Source organism: Vespa velutina, chromosome 8 (assembly GCF_912470025.1).
Source record: "Vespa velutina chromosome 8, iVesVel2.1, whole genome shotgun sequence".
NCBI lineage: Eukaryota > Metazoa > Arthropoda > Insecta > Hymenoptera > Vespidae > Vespa > Vespa velutina.
In genome coordinates this window covers 2,945,868-2,961,464 of record NC_062195.1, presented here as the reverse complement: position 1 = coordinate 2,961,464, position 15,597 = coordinate 2,945,868, and the positions used below count along the sequence as shown (strand labels likewise).

At 32.0% G+C, this 15,597-nt stretch overlaps 1 protein-coding gene across 18 annotated transcripts in view; it reads right to left on the bottom strand.

The window, feature by feature from the left end:
* The window catches only part of LOC124951362 (inositol 1,4,5-trisphosphate receptor), a 36,063-nt gene extending 24,777 nt beyond the window's left edge, over window positions 1-11,286 (bottom strand). For 12 of the 18 annotated variants that reach the window (XM_047499685.1, XM_047499690.1, XM_047499686.1 and 9 more), the window contains exons 1-2: window positions 8,058-11,286; window positions 322-521 (exon numbers count right to left, since the gene is read on the bottom strand). In XM_047499685.1, coding sequence (XP_047355641.1) covers window positions 322-419 — 98 coding nt within the window. In that variant the 5' untranslated portion in view covers window positions 420-521; window positions 8,058-11,286. Of the gene's footprint in view, window positions 1-321; window positions 522-7,562; window positions 7,650-8,057 lie in introns of all 18 variants that reach the window. The other 6 variants (XM_047499682.1, XM_047499684.1, XM_047499680.1 and 3 more) reach the window with 6 other exon arrangements.
* Window positions 11,287-15,597: the final 4,311 nt, after the last annotated feature.

Sequence of the window (15,597 nt, the reverse complement as noted above, 5' to 3'; positions counted from 1 at the left end):
ATATCGCCGCGATAAGTACATAGATGGATTAGCAACATTTAGATAAAGTTTCATTCTCGTGTTATATAAATAAAGGAAATAAAAAAAAAAAAAAAAAAAGAAAAAGAAAAAGGGAAAGGGAAAAAATCGTGATCGTATTTGAAACAATAGTAATAATAGATAATTAAAAAAAGGAAGTTCATGGCCATCTAGAACATCGTTGGTTACGGCTTCTTCACGATCGATCGAGTATACAAAGAGCAGAAAAATGTTGCGCATTCGGCCAGCAAATCGTATCTACTCGTTCTAATCCGTTCAAAACTATCATCACAATCCACTTACCCCAATGTTGAAAGAAAACCTGAAACACTTCCCTCGGCGTAAAGACTGACGATATCGCCGAGATGGAGGAAACTCGCCGAACCAACAATTTCACCCATTTTGCAGCGCTTTTCTTTCGCGTGTTTCCCAATACCTCGAAATCAGAGGTAAACGCCTCGATCACTACAACTTTTAGCCGATCGAATTAGTCATGGCGACACCTGAAAGGAGAGAAAAAATAATATTAAAAGAGAGAAGATTATTATTAATAAAAAGATCTCACCGAGAGATAATTATTCATTAACGGACAAACATATATAAATTCGATATACAATATGATCGAAAATTCATCATATTTTCTATAAATACCAATTGCACCAATGATTTGATGCAATTTAAAATATTTTATATAATGGATAGACATGATTATTTCCTGTTACGTTGAAATCATTAAAATGAAATTCTTTTCAACTTGTATTTTCGCTTATCAATCTTTGATCCTTTTTTTTTTCCCCCTTTTTTTTTCATCCACGATCGTTAAACCATTTACTTACTACTACTTTTCTCTTATCCTTGAGAAAGAGAAATAAATATCTCTATGAGAGCTATTTCAATTTTCGTCTATATAAATCATGTGCATGTAGGATACGACGAACGAAAGTATCGTAGATTAAGAATGGCTTATCGGACGCGAACGACCGACCAAACGATCGAATGGACCGCAACGAGGTCGGCTTTGAATTTATCTGACCCTTAACCTTCGCTTATAAGCTCACAATAATGCTAAAGAATTAAATGTTCTTTCAAGGTTGATTTTTTACAAGGCTATTCGTTTCACAAGGGATCACCGTGTTTTTTCAAGAACTATTGTTTTTTTTTTTAAATCGCAAATAATACTGCGTCCTACTTTCGTGACCTTAAAAAAAGAAAGGAAAAAACAAAAAAAACAAAAAAAAACAAAAAAAGAAAAAAAAATTATTCAAGATACATTCTCCTAGTTGATATAATAATTCCTTCTTAATTTTTTGAGAAATCATCACAATCATTTCATTCACTTGAACCAAACGTTCAAGCTTTAAAAGTTCCTTTCAAATTCTATTTTCCGTAATCTCCTACGCGTAATAAAAAATGCAAATAAATTTGATGAACGATCTTATCTACTCTCTACGAACAATTTATTTTCTTTTTTTTTTTTTTTTTTCTTATTTTGTATGTCAATGCAAGTTCGTATCAGCATTTATGACTCAAGAGTATTTTAAACATGTCTTTCTAATGTCTTTCAAAATGTGACCACATAGCGTACATACGAACCTATTTGAACGGAACAACAGAAAGAAGAGAGAGAGAGAGAGAGAGAGAGAGAGAGAGAGAGAGAGAAAGAGAAACGATTAAATTATGAATGAGAAATCACCATAACGAAGGATGGATTTACAATGTGTGAACGTCATGAACAATCAACTAATTTTCGTTCGAACGAGACCCAATTATCAATCATGATCAACGTGCATTATCAAAACACAAAGGATTTTTATCGAATATTTTTTCTTTCTCTTATTCTTATTCTCCCTCCCTCTCTCTCTCTCTCTCTCTCTCTCTCTCTCTCTTTTCTCTCTTTCTCTCAAGATTATCAATGAAATAGCCTTTGATAGAGAAAAAAAAAAAAAGAAAATTCCAAAAATGTCGAGATAATCGAAATTAAGGAAACACTTTCTTATTGCACGGAGTTCACGCTTAAAGCGTGTAAAATACGTACATATTGCATAATGAATGACTTGAGCCATAATACATACACGTGACCAAGAGTCTCGAGGGAAATGTTAAGCACGTGATAAAGTTTGATGTTAGACGTCGTAGCACAGTCGTAATTAGCAACTCGCGTAGGAGACGAATGCGTTTTGCCTGCATTTCATTTCTTTGATTTAGAAATAGAAAAAAAGAGAAGAAGAAGCGCGGAAGGAGAAGAAGAAGAAGAAGAAGAAAAAGAAGTAGAAGAACAAAAAAAAATAAACAAGAAAGGAAAAAAAATAAAGGACAAGAAAGAGAAAATACAAAAAGCGCAACAAAGGAGAAAGAGAAAAAAGGGAAAATTAGAAAATGAGAAAAGAGTACGGTGAAAAGAGAGAAGGAAGAAAAAAGGGGGGAAAAAAAGGAGGAAAAGAAAAAAAGGATCTTAAAAAGAGTATTGAAAATAAACTTGGAGAAATCATAAATAAACACATGTTCGTTCCACGTAAAAGATTTCCTAACAAGATGGTTCTGTAACAATCGATCGAATTCTTTCTATCGTGAAACGTTTATACTACGCGTTTCGCCTTACTCGATGAAACGTAACGAGATATAATTTTCGCCTTGTATACATAATCGTACATACATACGTACTTAGTTACTTTATGTATGTGTATATATATATATATATATATATATATGTATACATACGTATAAAGACATACGTGTTCGCAATAAATGCACTAAGATGTTATATATTAGAATGTAAAAAGAGTAAAACAAACTGACAGATGTTCCTAGGGTATATTTCTTCTTTGTTATTGTCGACGGTGGGGTCGATCGAGAGCAACGATCAATTGGCCGTCAATATGGCCTAATGGAAATGCACCGATGCATCGATAAACGAGAGATGAGTATACTTATACTTAACGAGTATAATATTATCGTCGAAAGTTATCAAACGACGTTCAGGATGAATGTCGTATAAGATCCATAAGGTTTTAAAATATTTTCAATTACATGAAATTCGCACAAATCTTACGTCTTACTACTTATACAATTTGTCAATTGTATGTGCAAAATTACTTCGTTTTTTCGCTTAAAGTGAAAGTTAAATTTTTAAGAGAATGAGGTACAATTAAAAAAAAAAAAAAAAAAACAAATTTTATTCACACATTTTGCGCGATGTTTACTTAGAGAATCCATATGTTCGAGACTCATTTGTAAGGTAACCTCTTAGGTCCCTTTTTAGCAGACCCAACTAAGTAACAATTAAAACGCTCAGGTTTCATAAAAGCCAGTATCGAGTTTTCATGAATCCGCGCGAGCCAACGTGAGAGATCTAAGTTACAAAGTCTGAAACGTTTCGTTTTTTCCAAGGATTTCCACCTACTACTCGACGATAGATGGAAAGATATTTTTACGTGATTCTTTCCTGGATCGTTCTTGAAAACGAAAGTGACAGAGAGAGAGAGAGAAAGAGAGAGAGAGAGAGAGAGAGAGAGAGAAAGAGAGAGAGAGAAAATGTGTGAGAAAGAGAGAATGAAATTGTCCTTGATAAGACTTAATGCATCGAGCCAACGTCACCCTTTAAATTTATGAACGTAGAGCGGCAATCTTCAATGGCGCGCCGTAAGAATAACATCCATAATTTTCCAAGACGTTGCCAGTAACTCGCCAGGAAGTGCGAAAAGAAAAATATATATATATATATATATATAAAGAGAGAGAGAGAGAGAGAGAGAATCTGTATTTATGAAGAACCAAATAGAATTTAAGCTTTTGCAGTAACATCATCGAGTCGTGAAATTTTTCATACGAACGTTCGATGATCATCGATAAATAATTAACCGACGATGTGATAATGCTTATAATTTAGAGAAAAAGAAAAAAAAAAAAAAAAAAAAAAAAAAAAAAAAAAAAATTTAAATATAAACACAACACATATAAGTGCAATATAAAATGAATGAAAACATTATGTCTGATCATTACGAATCGTTTGCATCGTATGCATCGTTTCTTCTGTCTGATGTCAATAACCCGTTGGCTTTGCCGGGTTCGATCGTATCGTCAGCTCGGGATGATCTATAAAACGCTATATCCGTTTTACAACGAAATAAAGTGGGTTACTAACGACTAAGTTAGATAGTCTCACGTTGTCGGGCTACATATGTATCTACAAGCTTGTGGGAACGTTCTTTCTCTCTCGCTCTTATTTTCTATCTAATCTCGAATCTGCAACCTGCCACTTGGTTGAAATAATAAACCTAATAAAATAAATATATATGTATATCTTTGTATTGCATAGGCACCGCTACGACAATATATATATATAATATATATGTGTATATATGTGTGTATATATGTGTATATATATATATAATATTATAAAATATTTATGAACAATGTACAATTAAGTTTTTTATTCCTATATACTTTAAATATATAAAATTTAATAATTACATGAATTACTATATATAAAAACTGAAAGAGATTCTTAACTATATTACAAAATTAACTGATATATATATATATATATATATATATATATATATATATATATACCATATTCCATTATGATTTACAATGTTAGCCAAAAGTTATTAGATCATTTTATAAAACAATTATTTTTTCTCGAAACTTTTTATGCTATTCTTTCTTATTTTCTTTTATCTTCTTTTTTTTCTTCGTAATAAAACTACAAGCTAAAGAAATTTAGAAAGACGATGTAGCTGAGAACTTTTTTATCTCTCCATCCCCCTCTCTCTCTCTCTCTCTCTCTCTCTCTCTCTCTCTCTCTCTCTCTCTCTCTCTCTCTCTCTCTCTCTCTCTCTCTCTCATGCTCTTGCTTCATATTTTACGCAATGAAACTTTCGAAGACTATAAAAAGATAATGTTTCGACAACTATTGATATAATATCGATGAACGAGCTGATTATTACCATATTAGTTTTCGAGAAGATACAGTAGGAATAAGCACGTTGTAACCAACTGTTCGAGACATGCACGCACGTGGAATAACGTTGAACGCAATACCAATACCGCAACCGCTGGTTAGTTCCATTATCGTCGTTAATGCTAAACGATGCAACGCTAAATAAGGGCAAACTCGGTAATCGGAGTATGATACGTGTAACTTGAATTCCCATATCCTTGAAGGTCCTAATAACCAAACATAGATCCTCTTAATTCGTATAAGAAAATATAATTTTTTTTTTTTTTTTTTTTTTTTACTTCACTAAATAATCTACGTAATAATATAATATCTCGCTAATCTTATCTTATCGATTCATTAGTTAAAAAAAAAAAAAAGAGAAAAAAAAAAGAAGAAAAAAATTATTCGTTAACATAACAGAAAAATTATTACAAAATTAATTCACGCAAATATTAATTACTATATAATTTCCATTTCGCATATACATATATATATATATATATGTCTGTATGTCTGTGTGTCTCTGTGTGTGTGTCTGTATAATGTATCTAACCTACATTATGACTTTTAATTCGAAATATATAAAGAAAATTTGTCGAACATATCTTGTCGAATGTTCGTTCGCGAGAATAACAACAATGGCATCCGATTCGTAAGTTCAAATACAGCTGCTAACGCTTAGCACACGCGGTACGACGTGTAACAGGTTCCTTACGTTTCTCTCTTTCTCTCCCTCTCTCTATCACTCTGTCTCTGTCTCTCTACATATATATATATATATATATATATATATATATATATATATCTTTCCTTTTCAAGACTATCCTTTTCTTCTTCAAGGTGAACTCAAAAGAGTCTTCGCCGTCGTCGATCATACGGATCGTCGGCTTTGATATGCAACGATTTAAAGGGATCATCCATGTTTCTTAAGAATGCCTTCAAGATAAACACGTGCATCTAATTTTTCATCTCATCATTCACAATAAATGGATGGATATAAATTGATATATATAAAGATTCACACGTACTCGTTAGAATCTTTATTTAATTCGTTGTTTTCTCGAGAAGAAAAAGGCAAAAAAAAAAACAAAAAAAAAAAACAAAAAAAAAACCGAGCAGAAAGAAAAGGGGAAAAAAAAGAAACAAAAAAGAAGAGGGGGGGGAGGAGAAAGAAAGGGGAAAACAACGGAAATAATACTTCGAAGAAACTTTCGATGATTTTTCTCATTTATTCTCCTTTAATATTTTCTAACGAAAGAAACAACGTTCGCTCGACTATTCCTCGATATGCGTGTTTCTTTTCCGTAAAGCTTTTTTCATTGGAAAACTTTCAGCCAATTTTTTGTTGTTCTAACGCGATCCTCTTTCCATATGAACTTGATAAAGTTTTAACGATAACAGGGGGCGAGAGGGAGGGAGGGAGGAGACACTTATCTAATAGCCGAAACACGTTGATACGTTGGTACGTTAGATTTCTTACTCTTCTCTTTATAAGCTATAAGATAGTAAATAAACAGATAGCTATGTATACGAAGAAAAAAGAGAGAGAGAGAGAGAGAGAGAGACATAACGATCGTAAAATTTTCAAACTAAAAGTTGATTTTCTTTATGAGCTCTTCGCTCCCACCTCTTTTCTCTCACCCCCTCTCTCTCACTCCCTCTCTCTCTCTCTCTCTCTCTCTCTCTCTCTCTCTCTCTCTCTCTCTCTCTCTCTCTCTCTCTCTATTTCTCCAATGAATACCGCGAATTGGAAATTTTTGTTGATTCGCGAAATGTACAGGATGGTAGTATGTACGTATATAGATCAGTTTTACAAATAAAATCTCAATCTAATTTTAGAATAGATAGATAGATTTTCCCGATGAAATTTTACGAATATAGGCTGAAACAGCTGTACGTTCTACTTGACCCTCGTCAAGAACGAGTCCATTCGAGTGAACTCGACGATGGTGACGACGGACACTACGATGACAGCGACGACGGACAACGACGTTGCGATTTCTCTCTCTCTCTCTCTCTCTCTCTCTCTCTCTCTCTCTCTCTCTCTCTCTCTCTCTCTCTCTCTCTCTCTCTCTCTCTGTCTCTCGCTTTTTCTCTTCTTCCTTTTTCTTTCTTTTTCTTCATACATATATAACGACGTAAATGCACCTCACGTATGTATATACATTTACTCAGTACGTACGTACGTATACAAGTTATATGTGTAGATAGAGTGAAGGCATTACTACTACTACTACTACTACTACTACTACTACTACTAGTACTATTACTACTACTATTACAATTTTTACTATTAAACCAAATTCACTTGAAGTTTCTTAATGTACGTTTCAAATGTAGAAAAACAAAAAATCCGGCCTTTTTCTCCTTCCCAATTTATATTTCCTCGTGTCTCTTACGAGAGAGTAAAGTTTCCACGAGAAAAGTATCGAGAAGAAGAAAAAGAAGAAGAATAAGAAGAAAAAGAAGAAGAAGAAGAAGAAGAAAAAAAAGAATAGAAAATAGAAAAGGGGGAAGGAAGGGGGGGGAGAGGGGGAAAGAAGAGAAAAAAGAAAAAGAGAAGATAAAAAAGAGAGACACACAAAGATAGACTGACTCTTACCTTTGAAGTTTTTACGAAAAGTTTTACGTCGAGACTAATTCGACGAGGATAATTACGCGTTAAACGTTTCTGCCGAAAAGACGAATACTATACGAGACAATATAGAAACGAGTATATATCTCACGAAATAATTATTTAGCGATTTAAAAAAAAAAAAAAAACAAAAACAAAAACAAAAACAAAAATAAAAATAAAAAAGATAAAATATGAAAAGAAAAAAGAGTAGAAAACCCAAAGAGGAAAGAAAACAAAGAGAGAGAGAGAGAGAGAGAATAAGAGAGAGAGAGAGAGAGAGACGAAAAATGATATGGAAGTGTGCACTTTGCACTTACGCGCGAGTATAGAGAGAGAAAGAGAGAGAGAGAGAGAGAGAGAGAGAGATTCTCTCGTTATAATGTAGAAAAATAGAAAAAGAAAAATTCGAAAAATAATATACACACACACATATATATATATATTGCAAAGAATGAAAAGAAGAAAAACGTGTTTACTCACACACTTCTTTGTCGGCGATACGCCGGAACAACTCGTAGCTGACTTCACGTTGTCGATCGAAATCGTTGGAGAGGCGGCGGGTGCGTGTGCGTTCGCACCGGTCGAGACGAGCCACTTGTAAATGTCTCTTTCTTTCTTTCTTTCTTTCTTTCTTTCTTTCTTTCTTTCTTTCTATCTATCTATCTATCTCTCTCTCTCTCTCTCTCTCACTCTCTCTCTTTCTCTCACTCTCTCTTTCTCACACACACTCTTCTCTTTCTCTCTCTCTCTCTCTCTCTCTCTCTGTCTCTCTCTCTCTCTCTCTCACTCTCTCTTCAACTTTATCCTTCGTAAATGGTCTGAAAAAAGAACCTTCGATCGTTGAACATAAAACGTTTATAAATGAATTTGAATGATTCGTAAAGATCGTACGATCGAAAAATCTCTCACAAATCTAGAATAAAATCCAATAAAGATGACGATGACGATAACGATAATGATGATGAAGAAAAAGAATAAAAAAAAAAAGAAATTAAGAAGAAAAAGAACACGACGATGTATTGTATTCGACGACTATGACGACTATGTAAGAATAAAACGTTTATTCACATCGGTAGATCGATTGATCTCGTTTATACATATAACTTTTACTCGTATACGATTTCACGATAGTAACGCTCGTTCGTTCGTTCGTTCGTTCGTTCGTTAGTTCCTCTTCACTTCGGGTTTTCTCTTTGGAGCGCCTACGGTACGCGCGCGCACTTACACTATCGCGCGCGCATTCACTCAACACACACTGACTGCCTTACGTATAGGTGTATATGTATGTATGTGTATATATATATATATATACACGTATGTATCTATCGATAGGAGGAAAAAATAACGCGCAACCTAACGGAATGACATTCGAACCGTACGGTGGTTCTGATACAACTGAAGGTAGTCGGAGTCTCGCGCTGATCGAGCCACCACTCTCGCGCATATCCCCACCCTATCTTCGTTTACCCCCCACCATTCTCTCAACCCACGACCGTTCCGTCTTCTTTTGCATATGGCGGACTGTCTGTTGTCGGTTCCCCGCCCAATCCGCGCGCACAATCTTTTTTCTTTCTCTCTTTCATTTCTTTTTTCTTTCTTTCCTTCTTTCCTTCCTTCTCTTTCCTTTCCTTTCCTTTTCTTTTCTTTTTTTTTTCTTTCTTTCCGTCTTTCTTTTTCTTTCTTCACTTCATTCGTTCTTGTTCTTTTTTTCCTTTTTTCTTTTTTTCTTTTTCTTTTTTTTTCTTTCTTTTTTCTATCTTATTCTCATCGTCGAATCTCTTCATACACTCTCTTCTCAAAACATTTTTCTCTTTTTACGACGTGAGAATATAGTTGCGCTTTTGAAAAATGCCATCCATACGTACGACGTCTTTTTTTTTTCGTTTTTTTTTTTTTTTTTTTTTAAGACCACGAAAATATTACCAATCGACTATTTACGGAATTTAAATAGCATACGTATGGGCTTATCTATTCGCGCATTGCTTTAGAACGCAAACGGTGGCACTTTGGAGCCGAGCATTTCCAAGCTAAACAGGCTTGTAAAAATAAAGTTTAAGATACTTGCGATAGATGGTATGGCGAGGAGGTGGCTCCTCGGCGCAATCGTTTTCCTAATGCTTTAGAACTTTACGTACGACTCTATATCTCTTTTGTCGTTTAATATTTTACTACGTTATAGATAATTACATTTTCGTTTAACATAAAGGTTGCGTAATGATCAATTTGATTCCGAGATTATAATATGCGCTTGTGAATAGAATTTATTACGTGAAATTCAAGCGATTTGTAATGATATATAAGTGGTGGGGAAGAATAGGCGCGCAATTACGAATCATCATCATCCATCGGTATTGCAGACGGCCGCGTGAACAAACAAACATTTCGGCACTTTCGATAAGGTACAACGTGCTATGCTAAAAAAAGAAACGTTTCTCTTTCCTTGCGTTCCAAGAGAGAAGTATGAATAATTTCGTAGAATAGGAATCCGAAATAAATTTCGGATATGTCTCGAAGGTTCGAAGAAATTATGATATAACCAACTGGCTTCCGTCCTTTTTTCTTTTTTCATTTTATTGTACCAAAAAATTGCATCTTGTTCGATCATCGTTAATTTAATATAATATATATATTTATAATTTTATATATATATATATATACTTTTTTTTTTGTTATATCTTATTTATAATAAATACTTTTATAGAGTAGTGTAGTGTTCATGTTGTCGCTTTTTATTGTGTTGCCATGAGAACGCGGAATCAGCGAGTTTCTTTCAATCGTCGTCGTTATGCTAGCTAGAAAAAATGTCCTGCGATCGATCGGACTTTCAAAAGTCGTCTTTACGTTTTTTTTTTTTTTTTCTTTTTCTATTTCTTTTTCCTCTTACTTTAGTTTCTAACGTATGATTAATTTTATTAATTGGACACGCTGGATGATACGCGTCCCATTTAGATTAATAAATATCACCGATTCAAGAATCGATGGGATATATATTTTTTAAACGCCTTCTTTTTTCTTATATTTTTTTTTTTGGCTTTTTTTTCTTTTTTTTTGAACGAGAACGTTCAAGGGCGAATTAGATTGTTATCGGATTCGTTCTCACATTTCTTCGATAATGCGAGCATTCGGACAGAGACGATTTGTATTTACATAATTTAAAACAATATATGTAGGTATAACTCTAAGAAAATTTAATAATTATCTTAAGACTCTGATCGGCTCAAGTCGGTTCGCTTATTGTCTTACAATTTTTATGAAGGACCATAATCTTACATATATACACATATATATATATATATATATATATATATATATATATATATATACATATATATATATATGTATATGTATATGTATATATATCTTTAAAGATCGGTTTAATCGAATTCAGGATCAAGTTGCGTATATGCGCTAGCGCATATTCATACGTTTGTATAAATAAATAAATAAATAAATAAATATGTCCGAGTATCGAGAGAAAAAAGCAACCGATTTGAACTGATCGAGACTTTTAACAAGTCAAAAGCGGTAGAGCTAATTATCGCGTACCGTAAGAAAATATATACCTCTACAGACACCAATAATTCGATCTCACGATTGTAGGGTGAAACGCCTAAACGTCCTTCGAAAAAAACGTTTAATCGTTTACGCTGATACCATAGCTCAACGTACTCAACGGACAATTTAAGTGCTTCACTATATATATATATATATATATATATATATAAATATATACATATATGTATATATATATATATATATATATATATATATATATATATATATCATTTTACAAAGCCATTTTCAATTTTTCCTCAATTTCCTGCAAACTCTGTGACGATTATTCCTACATATTTATATATCATAACATATATCGATTCTTCTTTATTCCTTGTGAATCGTTCGATTAAGCGTGACATCGTTCCGAGATTTGATGAGTCCAATTGAACACATTGTCTAAACGATCTCGTTAATACTTTGCGAGATGACATTAATATTATTATTATTATTACTATTTCGATTTAATTTTCATTAACGCTCGATCAACGATTCGTTTTATCAATTTCTATTGGCTCCTATCGGAATCTACGTACAGATTTTGATATATTCAAGAATATTGTTTTTTTTTTTTTCTTTTATTTTTATTTTCCTATTTTTTTTTCCTTTTTTCTTTTTTCCTTTTTTTACTTTTATTTCTGTGAAAGAAAAAAAAAAAAAAGAAAAAGAAAAAGAAGAATAACAAACGCGAAGACATTACGTTAAGGAAAAAAGGAAAATTCTATTGTAACGTATCTAACGAAATTACTATTTCAGCAGAGACATATGAAATTAGATAGTTATTATCTTCATCTCGTTATTCAACGTTCTTCTTATTCCTTGACATTAGAAGCATCTCTCTCTCTCTCTCTCTCTCTCTCTCTCTCTCTCTCTCTCTCTCCCTCTCTCTCTCTCTCTCTATATATATATATATATTCGTTAATAAACCAAAAATGTCTACTATATTTTGCTTAAGGAGTAAGATTTTCTTTGTATACTGACATCGTCGGACGAGAAAATATATCTCTATGCTTTTTGACTGGTCAAATTGCACTTAACGAAAATCGGTAAAATTTTCTTTGCAACGTGTACACGCATAACACGTAGACACGCGTATACACATGCACGCACATACATCCATACATACATACGTACATACACAGCAAACACACACACACACACAGACACATTTTTCTCTTAGTAATATTATAAGTACAAGATAGTTTGAAATTTCTGTTGGCTCGACAAAAACAAAACGTAAGAACAATTATCTCGTTTTTAAATGAGGAGAGCAAAAGAGAAAAAATGGAAAGAAAAAGTGAAAGAAAAAAATGAGGAGAAAAAAAAGATTCCGTATCGCGATGGATGCCAATTATAATTCTTCATACAGTATATATATGTATGTATATATATTTAAACTTTTAACATAACTTCAATTTAATTGAAAATAATTATACAAAGATCATAATGTCTCTCGATGTCTTGACATCCATTGCGATTTTTTACATACACTGTTTCTCATTCTCCTGATTTAATTATTGATCATTTATATCTCTAAGTCATTTAGGCTGACATAATGCGATGTTCTTTGCGTATCCCATCGGATCAGATATATCAGCAAAATTTTGCATAAGGTAAGAAAAAGCCAATTAACATAAGGAAGGTAAGGATTGCTTAAAGATTAAAACGTAATATTATTACGGCAGAGGGATGAGGGGGAATGTAATGGAATGGTAGTGGGGGAAGTGCGTAGAGGGAACGGGGGCGGCATCGTTTTCATTGGATAACTGTATAGAACTAGTTTCAATCATATCTCGATCATATTTGCAATGTCGCACATTTAAAATTCAAATCGACCATTACTGCGATTATATATGTATGAAACGTATGACAATTCATATACCATTGATAACGTATTAGATAACATCGATGACATAATACTAAAAACGCGTAGCAAAAATATTGCTGTTTCCTTCTCCCGATCGAAATGCCTCAGTCTATAGGAAAAGTATTTTTTATTTTCTCGGCGATGGCGAGGTAGGGGGAGGGGAGGGCAGGGGGAGGGAGGGGAGGATGGGGTGGGAGGGGGAAGAAAAAAAATATACGAAGTTGGAATCATTGTTAAGATAATTAGTTAATAGTTAGATAACAAAATAGAAATAGTTAATAGAATAATTACTTAAGGTCTATAAAGAATAGGAGTTAAATATCTATTTGTAAATTTTGAAATAATATTAATTATAAACGCCCGGCGAAAATATGTCGGTGATAAGCAATGAGATTTTATATAAACGATTTGATAAATCAAAATGATGATGATGATATTTTTTCAATAGATATATCTATCCACTATTGCAATCTCTTTTATCCTAATTTATAGAAACGATGTTATTCTATTATTAAGAACGATAAAGTTACGAACGTAAGAAATATTTTTGAAATGATTTATACGAAGCTCGCTACATACACATATGTATATTTCATTAATTTTAAAAAGTTATCATATTTATCATATTCTTTAATCTTCGACATCTGTGAATTTTGCACAAGTCGACATTTATAATGAGGAATAAAATAACAACGGGTTTCATTTTTCTTTTGTTTTTTGTTGTTATTGTTGTTATATACTGTCGCCCATTTTCAAAGTTCAAATAATCTCGTTTTTAGGCACAAAATAGGCTATGAATATAATATACATTCGTCTCTTGTAAGGGTTTCATAGTTGACAAGTATGTAATAGGTTTGATTTAAATGTATTATCGATATAGCGATGTTCAATATTTGTGAATAAAATGTCAACAATTTCAATTTACTCGTTTGGATTTAATATATGAAATATGAAGGATTTTTAATTTAGCGTATAACCAGACGGTGTGCACTGAGACACTTTCTTTCTTTAACAGAAACATACGATAACGGATAATTCAGCAACTGTAGTGCCTAGGAAAGAGAATACATAAATTGTAAAATGACGATTGTCAAAGAAATAAAGCATTTAAACAGAAGGAAAAACAAACAACATTTGCAAAAAAAATAAAAAATGATTATTAAAACTATTCGTTTACTTAAATGAACATTCGTTAGTAAAAACTACATATTTTCAGTAGAGTCATGCGAATATGATAACTACTATACATATCTAGTTAATTCTATGATACATGTATAATGATAATATGAGATCTTAAAACGTGACTTCACCTCGATCACTTCGACCTGTTGATTAGACGCAAATACTCCGTAATGTGTTTTCTTTCTCGTTTTCAATGAAATATCTCAATAATATAAAATTAATTGACATTCACGTTGAGAATGTGAAAATAAATTGACATATAAAAGCAACTATGTATCGTAATAACGCACAAAGAAAACATTCAACATTAGAAATGATACGAAAGAAATTATAATGTACATTCTAATACACATTTTTATAATCGTCTCTCATAACTTTCCCACTCTTGACATATTAACAAATTATTTCCCGATGTAATAATATTTTCTTTGCTTTTCGTCAAATTTGCATTTAGGATGGACACAGGTGCAAAGACGACAAATGCAGCAAATCTTCCTAATAACGCATATGGTTTTTATCCAATTTTGTAATATATATCAACGTACAATGACAAAATGCAATAGAAATAACAGCAAAAATAAGACGGCGTATAATTTAGAACAACAAAAAAAAAAGAAATATTCATAATAATAATAATAATAATAATAATAATAATAATAATAATAATAATATTAATAATAATAATAATAATAATAATAATAATAATAATAATAATAATAATAATAATAATAATAATAATAATAGTAATAATAATAAAAAATAAAAGAAATCTATTTTTATATGATATTTCCAAAAAGTATAAAGCCATATTCGTCTACTTAATCTCTTAATAATCGACATTTCAAAATAACGAATTACACATTGCCGTTCGCGTCACCGTGAAAATAAATCATCGATAATGATTCCATACTCACGAAGGTCTTAAATAATTAATTTTTATAATAAGGTCGAGTAATATCCATTTGTTTTTCCTTATACGAAAGGCAAAATATAAAACTTAAAATATGAGCGCAATCCACGTTGGATGAAAAATATACGACATACATATATGGAGTTTAATTGTTAATGCGAATATAAGAAATTTTACCAAATTTTATTTTTCTATCGATATATAAAATCATTTTTTCCAATTATTAATTTTGTTTCTTTTCTTTTCTTTTCTTTCTTTTTTTTTTCTTTTTTTGCTTTTTCCTTTTCTTTTTTTCTTCGAATTAATTACATATATCAACAAAGAATAAAATCAAAAATCCACTTCGATGGATGCACTCACATAAGAGAGAAGCAATATAATATAATAATATTACTCTAAATTTATTATAATATTTGTATGCGTGTGTGTGTGTGTGTGTGTGTGTGTGTGTGATAAAAATTAATAAAATGAAATGAATCTACGCGTTGTTTTTATATTTCAAAAAT